The sequence below is a fragment of the Schistocerca nitens genome, chromosome 7 (genome assembly GCF_023898315.1).
Source record: "Schistocerca nitens isolate TAMUIC-IGC-003100 chromosome 7, iqSchNite1.1, whole genome shotgun sequence".
Classification (NCBI taxonomy): Eukaryota; Metazoa; Arthropoda; class Insecta; order Orthoptera; family Acrididae; genus Schistocerca; species Schistocerca nitens.
Window position 1 is genome coordinate 408,136,192 of NC_064620.1, and position 14,087 is coordinate 408,150,278.

General features: G+C 43.8%; 1 protein-coding gene across 1 annotated transcript in view; it reads right to left on the reverse strand.

Annotated features, from left to right (window-relative positions):
- Nucleotides 1-249: 249 nt before the first annotated feature.
- LOC126195230 (uncharacterized) overlaps nucleotides 250-14,087 on the reverse strand; it is a 99,707-nt gene continuing 85,869 nt past the window's right edge. Inside the window, exons 3-4 of the mRNA XM_049933755.1 lie at nucleotides 12,981-13,217; nucleotides 250-1,221 (exon numbers count right to left, since the gene is read on the reverse strand). Coding sequence (XP_049789712.1) covers nucleotides 874-1,221; nucleotides 12,981-13,217 — 585 coding nt within the window. The 3' untranslated portion in view covers nucleotides 250-873. The remainder of the gene's footprint in view (nucleotides 1,222-12,980; nucleotides 13,218-14,087) is intronic.

Below are 14,087 nucleotides of genomic sequence, written 5' to 3' on the forward strand. Positions count from 1 at the left end.
ATGAACTCATTGTATTCATCTTGTCATTTTCACAATATGGTGTTAAATTATATTGATGTAGGTTCCTTTTTGAAGTAACAGTTATGTAAATAATTTTGTGGTTTGTTTCTGCCACATAAAACAATTACTTCCCTTTTAATAACATTGTGGATTCATAAAGTTCTAAAATTTATTTCATTTTATTCAGTTCATTTCTGTACATTCATATTATTACAATAAGTATACAAAAACATAAAATATAAACCAACATTTCATTTCACTCAACAATATCTCTGTATGTTATTACCTCTGTATTTTATAAATATCTTTTTGCTGACTGTAACAGCTCAAATCTGAAGTTATAGAGAAAAAAAGAGAGTGGTTAAAACTCTATATCAAATAAATTAACAGCATGCATCTATGAAATATAAACATTTGTTTGATTAAATTTCTAATTTTCATTAACTGATGTGTGAGAGAGGGGAAAAATGAGAAAACTGCCACCAGTTTCACATGCAGAATGTTGAAAGAAACAACTGTTACCATCAAAACAACTAAATAAACTGCCATTGATTTGACCAAAAGGCAAACTTAATAAACTTTATAACAGATGTTGCACATCCATTGCACATCTGGGTACAGCATACAGCATTTATTGAGTAATTGATATACAAGACAGAAAACTTACAAGAAATGAGTAGTTTGGAAAACTGGAAACTGTCACACTTTTAGAATAGAGATGAAGCTTTAAAATTAGGAATAATGGATAGGAGATGAGAGGAGTGTTATAAATGTTTCATATTAGATTTTGACAAAGCTTAATTACTAAATATATTTTATATGTAAGTAATATATTATTTTTATTATTTAACATGTGGGTTGTCAGTTTCTAAATCAAGGGTTTTTGGATTGATTCCATTTTATTACCCGCATGAGCTGTTCAAATGTCACTTCATGCTGAGGTTTAAAAATATCAAGAGTTCTTGGATCTTTTCCATTTCGTATGGTGACACAGATATTGTGAAACACAATCCCATCAAAGTAGGCATCTGGCAAACAGTCAATTTCTCTGGGAAAGGCAATCCCACAGGTGGCAGCAGCATCAAGCACATGCAGTACACAACGCATGAACAGTGATGCCAGGTAGACGGCCCGTTCATCAGGAGTTTTCACAATGTTTGCAGGCTGGCCAGTCGCAGGGAGGCCAGCAACAGCAGCAGCAGTGGCACAGAAGGCAGTGACCTGCAATATAATCATACTGAATTCTCCCCGCTTTTTGTAAATCAAATATTGGCTGTGACCACTTGATCTATATGTAATTTTTTGCTTCAGAAGTTAGGCATTTTGTCCACCATAACCTAAATTTTCCATTTAGTAAAAGATACTTCCAATATAATGTAAGAGACTTTTAGCCACTACACCACACATGACAATGGAAAGTGTTACACCATGAGACATCAGTCTGTTTTATCCAACTCAGTGGACATGTAGTCACATAATATTAAATGATTACACTTTCATTCCATGCAGAACTGATGTTAATCATCAATGGTATGAGTAGCCTCCAAATGTTACCTTGAGTAATTTCTTGTCATGTCTGAACCACATGCAGTGTCAGTCATGAAGATTGATGGCATGGAGCTGAATGTAAATGGGTATCTCCCCATTGTAACCCAGACCCATTCTATGGGTGACAAGTCAGAGGACTGAGCGAAACATTCAAGTATCTGTGTATTCCTCAAGGTGTGAACTGCATTATGGGGTCTAGCATACTGTTATTACGACATACTGGTGAACATTCAGCAACCTCACAAGAGTTTCCAACTCAGTCCTCCTGTCACATTCACAATAGTTCCCCACACCATTATTCCAGGAGTCTTAGAGGTATGCATCTCAAAAATTGCTGATCCCAGAAAATTTTTGCCAGGTCAGCTTTTGACATATTGGTACCAATGTTACCACTACAAATAGAAGCTAGTGTCATTGATTGATGCCTCAAATTGCCACTGAATCTCCAAGTTGTCTGTCTCTACACCATGCAAGTCTTTGTTGTCTGTATTACAGTGCACAGATGTTCCCAATGGATTATGGTGATACTCTCAGTGTAACCTCTAATAGAACACTCCAGCTGTTGCCTTCAGTCTATTCCAGAGACAGCCAAGAACTTTGCACATGGCTGGAATACTCGCTTGCATGCACCTCTCTGTCACCTGACTGCACACTTCCTCACTGCTGTACCACATTGAATTGTAAGATGGTAAAACTGCGGAAGTCCCACAATATATGGTAATTCAGGCATATAAGGAACTTTTAACTGCTTGCATACATCTTGGTGTCATATTTCTTAACAATAGAGGTCACAAACTTCAGTATCCATGCCTGCGGACATTGAGACAGAGGCAGAACTGGCATGGGTGCACAACAGAATAGTCTGGAAACCTGCCACAGAAGGCACAGGTGATATGTAGTATGGTTTGATCCACTGTCAGAGGTGTTTACCTGCAGGTGGTAGTCAGCTGAGCAGGCCCGTGTTTATTCAGAGTTCAACTGCTGCAAACGTCACCTTGTACCTTGCACCTTGTGTCAAGTATTGATGCCGAGTGTTCAACCACCGCCCATACCAGCCATATGCTAACTTTAGCCCCTTGTGGTGTCTCTACAAGGACTTCCTGCTTCCCACAGATTTACTTGCAAGGTGAGTTTTTGTTTCCTTTCATGAGGTTCTGTTCACCAGTTACTATCAAGCTAGCATCAGTCTGCGAAGTACCCACACTGATAGTGCACTGTAGTGGTGTTGTGTTGTCACACCTGCACAGATATTAAAGTGGTGATGAAGGATTTCTTATGCATGTGATACCATTATTTTTCGTTTCCATTTTCGTCATGTTTATTTTGAACCACTATGGACCCAGCACTTCTGCCGATTTGCAGAGCCATGTGTTGTCTTGAGTGTCCTAAATGTTCTCCCTCTTATGTAGACTAGCTAATTTGGGGCATGATTGTCCAGTTAGTGTCTGAATCTGAGATTCAGACTTGGGTGTTAACCTCACCTGACCCTGTTTTTAGCCATTGTTGCCTAGATTGCAGACCTGCATGAGCTGAAGAGTGTGGCAAAGGACACACTTTCTGATAGCTGGCAGATGACTCATTTAGGTGTGCATGGTATACAGAGCTCAGTGCTCCATGGGGTACTCCACATGGACTCACCTCCTGCCATGTCATACTGTGTTGACACCATTCACGATTCTGATGCATTGGCATCACAGTCTCTGCCTGTGCTGAGCACAGTGAGCTCATGTGTGTCAGTGTTCTAAGTCCTGGCTGCAGCTGTTTTCAGGTCCACCCTTGTTTCTTCCTCTGCTTCATGGGTGAGCCACAGGTCTTGTCTCGATTGTCACATGTTGCATGTTCGCCAATCTTGGCTTCACATGGAAGTCATGTATGTAGTATGCCATCATATAGGCCATTTGGTAACTAATTGTGACAGCTGGTGAGCCACAAGTGAGTCACCGGAGTCCCTACAGTTTTTGCTGAGCTCTGGAGATGTCCATGATGCCCTGTGTGGGTCGCCCTGGTATATTTTGCTGACACTGGTTGTGGATGGGCGGCCAGTCAAATTTCATGTCGACACAGGAGCAACAGTCAGCCTCATTGATTGACAACCTACAGGCTCTTGGGTGGCATGGAGCTGCAACATGCGCTACATCAGGTTGTGTCTTACAGTAAACAGTGCATTGCTTTGCAAGTGCGACTCTCCATCTTATGTGAAATGGCAACTTATATTTTTGGAGGTCACTTTACTGTTGGTTTAAAATATTTTTAGGTATCATTTTTTTTTGTTTTCGGCTTTCCGATAATTGACAGGGTGTCAATCCATTTGTTGTCATGGTCTGGATTCCTTACTGTGGTTAGGACTCTGCCCCATTTCCTTTTCCATGTGTGACAAGGTACAGGCCAATCTGCAGTGTTGGCAGTTTAAGGTGTTATTTCTCCCATTTCATTGAGTTAGTGGGCCACCCCTTTGGTGGTCATTAAGAGGGCCAATAGTGCTGTGTGTATATGCAGCAATTTTATACAGATTGTCTATGGGTGATGGACCCTACACGACAAACATTTTTAGAGTTCTTCAGTCAGTTTCCAGTGCCTCCCGCAGAAAGGCCTCCGTTACAAACTGAAAAAAAACTACACTTTCCTCTCCTCAGAAGCGTATTATTTGGGACATGTAATTAGCACAGATGGCCTTGTCCTGATGGGCAACCACATCAAAGCCATCGTCAATCTGCCCAAAAATCTGAAGGAGTTCCAGTCTTTTCTGGATAAGATTTCATATAATGCTTAGTACATTCCCTAGGCAATGCACATATGTCATCCTCTTAACCGAATTCACCAGAAGGGTGTTACGTTTGGCTGGTCTGCCGACTGCCATGGGCTTTTCAGTCTCTCAAGCAGCGTCTCTGTACTGCTTCCTATCTGGCTTCTTTAACGCCAGGTAAATCATAAAACCTGCCCTGCGATGTGTCCCAGTATGACACTGGTGCAGTCCTGTACCAGCAGAGTTTCATCACTAAAGATGAGTTCCTCACTAAACCCATTCTCTTCTATAGGCTGTTGCAACGGTGCCAAAATTTCAAAGCATCTGACCTCAATAGGGCTTGAAACAATTGCAAGTGGTAACGATTCAGCTTTAGTCATTTCCGTAAGGTCTTCCAAAAGGTCGGTTATGGTTCGTTCAGCTCTGCTTGCTCTGTTCGTCGACTTCTGTGGGCTACGTGTGAAACTCGCCCGTATGCTGTCGACTGTTTCTTCACTCACTACAAGCCGACCCATTGATTTACCATTGCAGAGGCATTCTGAAGCTTTAGACTACCACACCATTGCGGAATGGAGTTGGCAGTTGGTGGATCTTTGTTGAATTTCGTTCTGAAGTATCATTGCACTGTTACGGCAGACCGATGTGAATGCATTTCATGCGCATTATATGCTTTCTCTGTGCTTGTCACTATCTTGCATAACTGCAGACTGCTGCATCCCGTGGCAGAAATCTGAAGTGTGACTGCAACAATACCAAACTTTTTGAGTTTTGCTTTGTGAGTGTTGCGTTTTGTGACAGTATGCCAATGTAACAACAGTGAATTTATGAAATCATTTCAGTGATTTATAACAACCTTATACTTTAGTATCAGTTCGGTAAGGTTGGGCCTAGTTCTTCATGGTGTAACATATTCCATTTCTGTCAATGTACATTAGATTGCTTTGATACAGCCATCTCGTTACAGAAGTACCAAAAATATTACTTACACTTAATTTAACAGCTTTTTTGTATGATAGAAGTTTTCACATTTGCTTTCCCTATTTGAAGTTACGTTCAATAAGTGTTGCAACTGTGGTGTCACCGCCAGACACCACACTTGCTAGGTGGTAGCCTTTAAATCGGCCGCGGTCCGTTAGTATATGTCGGACCCGCGTGTCGCCACTGCCAGTGATTGCAGACCGAGCGCCGCCACACGGCAGGTCTAGAGAGACTTCCTAGCACTCGCCCCAGTTGTACAGCCGACTTTGCTAGCGATGGTTCACTGACAAATTACGCTCTCATTTGCCGAGACGATAGTTAGCATAGCCTTCAGCTACGTCATTTGCTACGACCTAGCAAGGCGCCATTATCATTTGTTATTTATCTTGGGATGCATGTACAGTCAGACCGATGTTAACCAATTATGGATTAAAGTTAAGTATTCCAGCAGCTACGTACTTTTCTTGATAGTATAATTACTTTACCTGTTCCAGACCTCACGCCAGCCTGCGTGAGCTTAAACGCGTGCCTTTCGGCTTCCTCCAAACCCCGTGAATTGGCTGCTGACAATTCACAACAGCAACATTTTATTCTGAAAGCAGGTTGGTCTTATTCGGGATTCCAATTCACCATATTATTACCCTATATTTAAACATAATCTGCGTTCAATTAGATGGCCTCACGGCACCTTGCATAGTACCACTCCACGAAGGTCGGTCGGAGCGAACGTCTTGCTGCATCATTAACCATCCCACTATCCATGTACTGCTTTCTAAGGAGTGGATCCGTCATTGGTGCATACAGATGGAAATCTGATGGTGCGAGATCCGGGTTGGAGGGCGAATGAGCAAGAACAGTCCAATGAAGTTTAGTGAGCTTCTCTCAGACGCGCAGACTTGTGCGGCGATTGCGTTGTCACGGAGAAGGAGAAGTTCGTTGTCATTTTTCAGGCGACGAATATATTACAGGAGTCACAGATATGTGCGTCCGGCCGGCACGCGGGGGATCGAACACATTTGCGCGACCTTGTTGCCATGATGACAGACGCCTCGCACAACGACTGACCGTGCTTTTGCTCACTGCTAAGTCTCTGTAGACATTCTGCAAGCGTCTATGAATATCTGTAAAACTCTGGTTTTCCTCCAAAAGAAACTCAATGAGAGCTCCCTAGTCGGAATGAATCTCCTTAAAGACGCGATTTTGAGGCTACGTATAGCGCATCCACCTACTGGAACTTCATGAAAAAATAGGGGCTGAAGCGGAAATGTTCCAAGATGCCCCACAACGAATTCCGCATTTTTTCTTCAACTGAAACTGTATGAGAAAATAATGTGTTGCATTACTTATTGAACGCCTTCGTATCCCTAGCATTACTAGCAATTATTGAGAGTCAGAACCACCTCTCATTTGCAGTGATACATTAAGTTTTTGTGTGGTAGCTTCGAAGGACTAATCACGCAAAGCCTGACATGAAAGCGCCGTCCACCCTCATTTCCGAAGGTTTCTTTGAAAAACTATATGAAGCATTTGAAATATTGCACTCTACGCAGAAGTTCGAAATACCTCGATACAGGTCGTTTTGTTTCAACTAGACGAAGTTTTAATTAATATTTGTTAATAAAAACATCCGCACACATGCACTGATAACTTACGAAGTACTTTGACCTGGAAAAACCCATATCCAGATTTGTAACCTTATGATTGAAACGCAATCTTTCGATATACAGGGTGGTCCATTGATAGTGACCGGGCCAAATATCTCACGAAATAAGCGTCAAACGAAAAAACTACAAAGAACGAAACTCGTCTGGCTTGAAGGGGGAAACCAGATGGCGCTATGGTTGGCCCGCTAGATGACGCTGCCATAGGTCGAACGGATATCAACTGCGTTTTTAAAAAAATAGGAACCCCCATTTTTTATTACATATTCGTGTAGTGCGTAAAGAAATATGACTGTTTTAGATGGACCACTTTTTTCGCTTTGTGATAGATGGCGCTGTAATACTCACAAACGTGTAAGTACGTGATATCACGTAACATTCCGCCAGTGCGGACGGTATTTGCTTCGTGATACGTTACCCGTGTTAAAATGGACCGTTTACCAATTGCTGGAAAGGTCGATATCGTGTTGATGTATGGCTATTGTGATCAAAATGCCCAACGGGTGTGTCCTATGTATGCTGCTCGGTATCCTGGACGACATCAACCAAGTGTCCGGACCGTTCGCCGGATAGTTACGTTATTTAAGGAAACAGGAAGTGCTCAGCCACATGTGAAACGTCAACCACGACCTTCAACAAATGATGATGCCCAAGTAGATGTTTTAGCTGCTGTCGCGGCTAATCCGCGCATCAGTAGCAGACAAATTGCGCGAGAATCGGGAATCTCAAAAACGTCGGTGTTGAGAATGCTACAGCAACATCGATTGCACCCGTACCATATTTCTATGCACCAGGAATTGCATGGCGACGACTTTGAACGTCGTGTACAGTTCTGCCACTGGGCACAAGAGAAATTACGGTACGATGACAGATTTTTTGCACGTGTTCTATTTCGCGACGAAGCGTCATTCACCAACAGCGGTAACGTAAACCGGCATAATATGCAGTATTGGGCAACGGAAAATCCACGATGGCTGCGACAACTGGAACATCAGCGACCTTGGCGGCTTAATGTATGGTGCGGCATTATGGGAGGAAGGATAATTGGCCCCCATTTTATCGATGGCAATCTAAATGGTGCAATGTATGCCGATTTCCTACGTAATGTTCTACCGATGTTACTACAAGATGTTTCACTGCATATCAGAATGGCGATGTACTTCCAACATGGTGGATGTCCGGCACATAGCTCGCGTGCAGTTGAAGCGGTATTGAATAGCATATTTCATTACAGGTGGATTGATCGTCGAAGCACCGTACCATGGCCCGCACGTTCGCCGGATCTGACGTCCCCGGATCTCTTTCTGTAGGGTAAGTTGAAGGATATTTGCTATCGTGATTCACCGACAACGCCAGACAACATGCGTCAGCGCATTGTCAATGCATGTGCGAACATTACGGAATGCGAACTACTCGCTGTTGAGAGGAATGTCGTTACACGTATTGCCAAATGCATTGAGGTTTACGGACATCATTTCGAGCATTTATTGCATTAATGTGGTATTTACAGGTAATCACGCTGTAACAGCATGCGTTCTCAGAAATGATAAGTTCACAAAGGTACATGTATCACACTAACAACCGAAATTAAATGTTCAAACGTTCCTACGTTCTGTATTTTAATTTAAAAAACCTACCTGTTACCAACTGTTCGTCTAAAATTGTGAGCCATATGTTTGTGACTATTACAACGCCATCTATTACAAAGCGAAGAAGTGGCCCAATTAAAACATTCATATTTCTTTACGTACTACACGAATATGTAATAAAAAGTGGGCGTTCCTATTTAAAAAACGCAGTTGATATACGTTTGACCTATAGCAGTGCGATCTAGCGGGCCAACCATAGCGCCATCTGGTTTCCCCCTTCAAGCCAGACGAGTTTCGTTCTTTGTAGTTTTTTCGTTTGACGCTTATTTCGTGAGATATTTGGCCCGGTCACTATCAATGGGCCACCCTGTATAGGTGAGTCATATAAGACATAACATTTCTGTTGCGTGAACAGTTCTAGATCTCAAAACAAGGCTTTCAGCAAATGATAGTATGCAGAGCGGCACATAACTTTGTTTCCTAGTCAATCTTCCTAAATCTAGTAACACTCGAGATACTGAAGCAAGTGTTTTTTATTTAATTTTTTAATAGGACATTCTACATTTTTAGCGGTATTCGAAGGCTTTTTTTTAAAGACGAGTACAGACACGTAAATGTTGACTATGAGACTTTTCGCAGAGGTAGGCCTATTGAGAAATGTGAAAACTCAGAAACAAGTCAACTGTCATATAAACATCTCGAAGAGGGGCTCTCATGCCAGATTCTGCTGTTATATGCTGCAAGAAACATATTTCTTCTGAGCCCTACCTGTCACGACGTATACCAGGGTCATCTACAGTTGTAAATGGAACTATATGCAACACGGCGAAACTAGCTCAAATGTGTGTGTGTATTGGCCTACCGGCTGGTTGGCTCTGAGCACTATGCGACTTAACTTCTGAAGTCATCAGTCGCCTAGAACTTAGAACTAATTAAACCTAACTAACCTAAGGACATCACACACATCCATGCCCGAGGCAGGATTCGAACCTGCGACCGTAGCGGTCACGCGGTTCCAGACTGAAGCGTATTGGCCTACCGCTGTTTACGTAAAAAGCTTCTGTGGAAACAAGTGAACAGTCGAAGAGCTTGAAGAGGAATACAACGACCCAAGTACCAATGCCAACATTAACAAGCGTTCTATGACTGTTCTTGTCGTTTAAACAGCTTTAGAATGCCGTTAAAATTGTGCAATAGTAAAGTTAAAATATAAAAGCTATAAATAATATTAAAAATGCGATTGAATATCTCGGTTAGTAAAAGCGTTAAGAGGCTAAACCAGCCAACAAAATTACGGCCCCTCTACGTACTATTAGCAATCCTGAACCGTTTATGAAATAAGAGGGGTTTTCGTCTTCTACGATTCAGCTACCTCTGCCGAAGTCGTTTTACGCAACCCGGAATGCTATTTCTGGCCATTCAAACACGTGCGAAATTTGCATGTTCTCTCGCTTGCGCGCGTTAACTGTTATTCTTATAGAAAAACACTTTTGAAGGAAATTTAATGTAGTTAAGGCCGCATCTCGTGGTCGTGCGGTAGCGTTCTCGCTTCCCACGCCCGGGTTCCCGGGTTCGATTCCCGGCGGGGTCAGGGATTTTCTCTGCCTCGTGATGGCTGGGTGTTGTGTGCTGTCCTTAGGTTAGTTAGGTTTAAGTAGTTCTAAGTTCTAGGGGACTTATGACCACAGCAGTTGAGTCCTATAGTGCTTAGAGCCATTTGAACCATTTGAATGTAGTTAAATTTTGTACTGGAACATTGCTGTGGGGAACAGTTTTCGACTTATCCAAGAAGACTTCCAAACGAACCTCCACCTCCACACTCATCAGTCAGGACGTCTAGTTGTTCGTACCACTCCCTCCTACAACTGTACAACATTTTCCGACTACACGAATTATTCCCGATATTCGACATTGCTTGGTCTCTATTGATTGAACTATTATGGCACCAGTATAGTCGGCTATTTCGTTAACACTGTTAACTCAAACATGCCCTTGAGACTAATGAAAGATAACAGACTTTTGTAAACGTTGCGTTAAAACTAATTACGTTGACAATTCGATCCAAACTTAAGCGCTACAAGCACAGTGGTTTCGAAATGAGAAGCTCTGACAAATATAACGATGTTATTGTCTATCTTATGCTGTTAAAATTCATAAAATTGTTAGGCAAAATTTACACAACTGTCAATTTTACAATTTGTCAGTGCTCGACTAAGCCGGTGGCGTAATAAGGCCAGTAAATGAAGACCAAAAAAGGTCTAATATGGGAAATAATTCGCGCAGTCCTAAATGTTTGTAAAGTGGTGGGAGTGAGTGTCATGAACAACGTTATTTGCTGTGTTCGACTGGAAGGAAGCCAAAATATATACTCATATGAAGTATATACATGTTATATTCATGTAATGCTTTCTAACGATGAACGGTAACATTTGTTACTCTTACATAAATTGGTGGATTGTATGACTACACTTTCGTTTAAGGCTACGCTCTGAAAATGGATGTGATAGTCCGAAACTAGTCGACACAAAGAGATGACTTATCACAACTGTGAAGGATAACGGAAGAAAATAAAAATATTTCAAACTCGAGTTGCTGGTTCTACCCTCCATTATTTTCGAACTTCATAACCTAGAAACTACGGAGAGGCTCCGTCTCCGCCGCAGCCGCAGTGGTCCGCAACCCCACGACGACTACCGCAGTCCACTTCACCCCTCCGCCGCCCCACAGCGAACCCAGGGTTACTGTGCGGTTCGGTCCCCGGTGGACCCCCCCTCCAGGGAACGTCTCACACCAGACGAGTGTAACCCCTATGTTTGCGTGGTAGAGTAATGTACGCGTACGTGGAGAACTTGTTTACGCAGCAATCGCCAACATAGTGTAGCTGAGGCGGAATAAGGGGAACCAGACCGCATTTGCCGAGGCAAATCTCGACCCAAATCCGCCGGGCGGATTCGTGCCAGGGACCGGCGCTCCTTCCCGCCCGGAAAGCCGTGCGTTAGAAATGGTTCAAATGGCTCTGAGCACTAAGGGACTTATCCTCTGTGGTCATCAGTCACCTAGAACTTAGAACTACTTAGACCTAACTAACCTAAGGACATCACACACATCCATGCCCGAGACAGGATTCGAACCTGCGACCGTAGCAGTCGCGCGGTTCCGGACTGAGCGCCTAGAACCGCTCGGCCACCGCGGCCGGCCCGTGCGTTAGACCGCACGGTCAGCCGGGTGGACTTCATAGCTATACTCGAAATTTGCCGGTGGGGGCTGAAGTTGGGCGTGGGGTTGCGTCTACAGGTCACTTTTGTACATTTTTCATGAACAACATGAAAATCGCTGCCTCTAGCGACAACATTCGCACTACAAAATCGAACTGCATTAAATATCCTACAAAAGGGTCCTTTTATTTTATTTTATTTTTTCCTGTAGGACAAATAGTTTGCGCGTAGCGAGCGAGAGAATATGAAAATCACGCTAGATAAAAACATCGGTAGGGCAAGCTGAATCACCTACAAAAACAAAAATCACTACGAAAAATGCCAAAATGAAAATTAGATAGAAAGTGGTTCATGCAGGGTGTCCCAGGAAGAATGGTCAGTATTCGGAAATGATAGGGATCTTGATACGAAGCAAACAGTTCAGTAAACCTTAAGAGTTATGAGCACATCTTCAGTAGAAGGGATGTGTTTCACAGTAGCGGAGATACGAAATGCTCTATCTCTTAGGGTATGCAGTCCGTCCGGTTGGCCGTGCGGTCGAACGCACGGTTTTCCGGGCGGGAAGGAGCGCCTGGTCCCCGGCACGAATCCGCCCGGCGGATTTGTGTCGAGGTCCGGTGAATCGGCCAGTCTGTGGATGATTTTTTGGCGGTTTTCCATCTGACTCGTCGAATGCGGGCTGGTTCCCCTTATTCCACCTCAGTTACACTATGTCAACTATTGCTTCGCAAACAAGTTCTCCACGTACACGTACACCACCATTACTCTACCACGCAAACATAGGGGTTACATTCGTCTGGTGTGAGACGTTCCCTGGGGGGTCCACCGGGGGCCGAACCACACAATAACCCTGGGTTCGGTGTGTGGCGGCGGAGGGGCGAAGTGGACTGCGGTAGTCATCGTGGGGTTGTGGACCACGGCGGCTGCGGCGGGGACGGAGCCTCTCCGTCGTTTCTAGGTCCCCGGTTAACATACAATAGGATATGCAGTTTAGAGCCCACGTTTACTAGACTTTTTTGCTTGGAATGGTGTCCTCCTGGGACATCCTGTATGAACCACATTCTGTTTAATTTTGATTTGACATTTTTTGTAATGGTTTTCATTGCTGATGATTTTTGGCCCTTCCGTCCTCATGACAACCTGATCTGATGAATATATTACAAACATGATTTCCAAGAGAACAGAACTGGCGATCAGTGTGGGACACCAAATTCTATTTAGAACAAAACATAGGTAGCTGTCACACCTCGTGGTCGTGCAGGACGCGTGCCTCGTGCTTAAGGAACAGCAGTGCCGCCGCAGGCACCACCAGGAACTGTGGGTCGAGCTCCTCCAGAAGAGACTGCTTTGCGTAGGGGGCCACCAGCCAGGTGAAGAAGCACCAGCGGCGCTGAGCGTCATCACTGGTCCACAGCTGCTGCAGCCCCGGGTGCTCTAAGTCGTCGGGTAGCCGCTTCTCCAGCTCCACCTCCTCCTTCCTCACCTTGACGGCAATGAGATGAGATATGTAACGTCATACTCTGACTCAAACAACACGAGAAAACTAATCAAATGAAAATATGTGGTTACAACGGCCTTCTAAAGTGTCAAAACATCTATGGTGTACACATGCAATCTGAAGCGACAAATGAAAATCTGTACCAAGGGAGCGATTCCAACCCTGTTCTGCTGCTCACTAAGCAGTTGCACTAACCACTACTCCACCCCAGCACTGTGACTGCACAAATGCACAGACTTCCCTAGCACGCCTCCCTCCACAATCCGAATTTCCCTTCACTCCCTTCTCAATCCAGATTCCCATTCACTCCTCAGCCCACTGGCCGCTAGTGTAGTCCGTGCGGCTGTGCAAAGTCACAGTCTAGGGTTAACTCGTCTGCCTAGTGAGCAGAAGAGGCTCGGGTTCGAATCCTGGCTTAGGTACAAACTTTGATTTTTTGCTTCAGTCTGCATATACAGGGTGTTACAAAAAGGTACGTCCAAACTTTCAGGAAACATTCCTTACACACAAAGAAAGAAAATATGTTATGTGGACATGTGTCCGGAAACGCTTACTTTCCATGTTAGAGCACATTTTATTACTTCTCTTCAAATCACATTAATCATGGAATGGAGACACACAGCAACAGAACATACCAGCGTGACTTCAAACACTTTGTTACAGGAAATGTTCTAAATGTCCTCCGTTAGCGAGGATACATGCATCCACCCTCCGTCGCATGGAATCCCTGATGCGCTGATGCAGCCCTGGAGAATGGCGTATTGTATCACAGCCGTCCACAATACAAGCACTAAGAGTCCCTACATTTGGTCCCAGGGTTGCGTAGACAAGAGCTTTCAAATGCCCCCATAAATG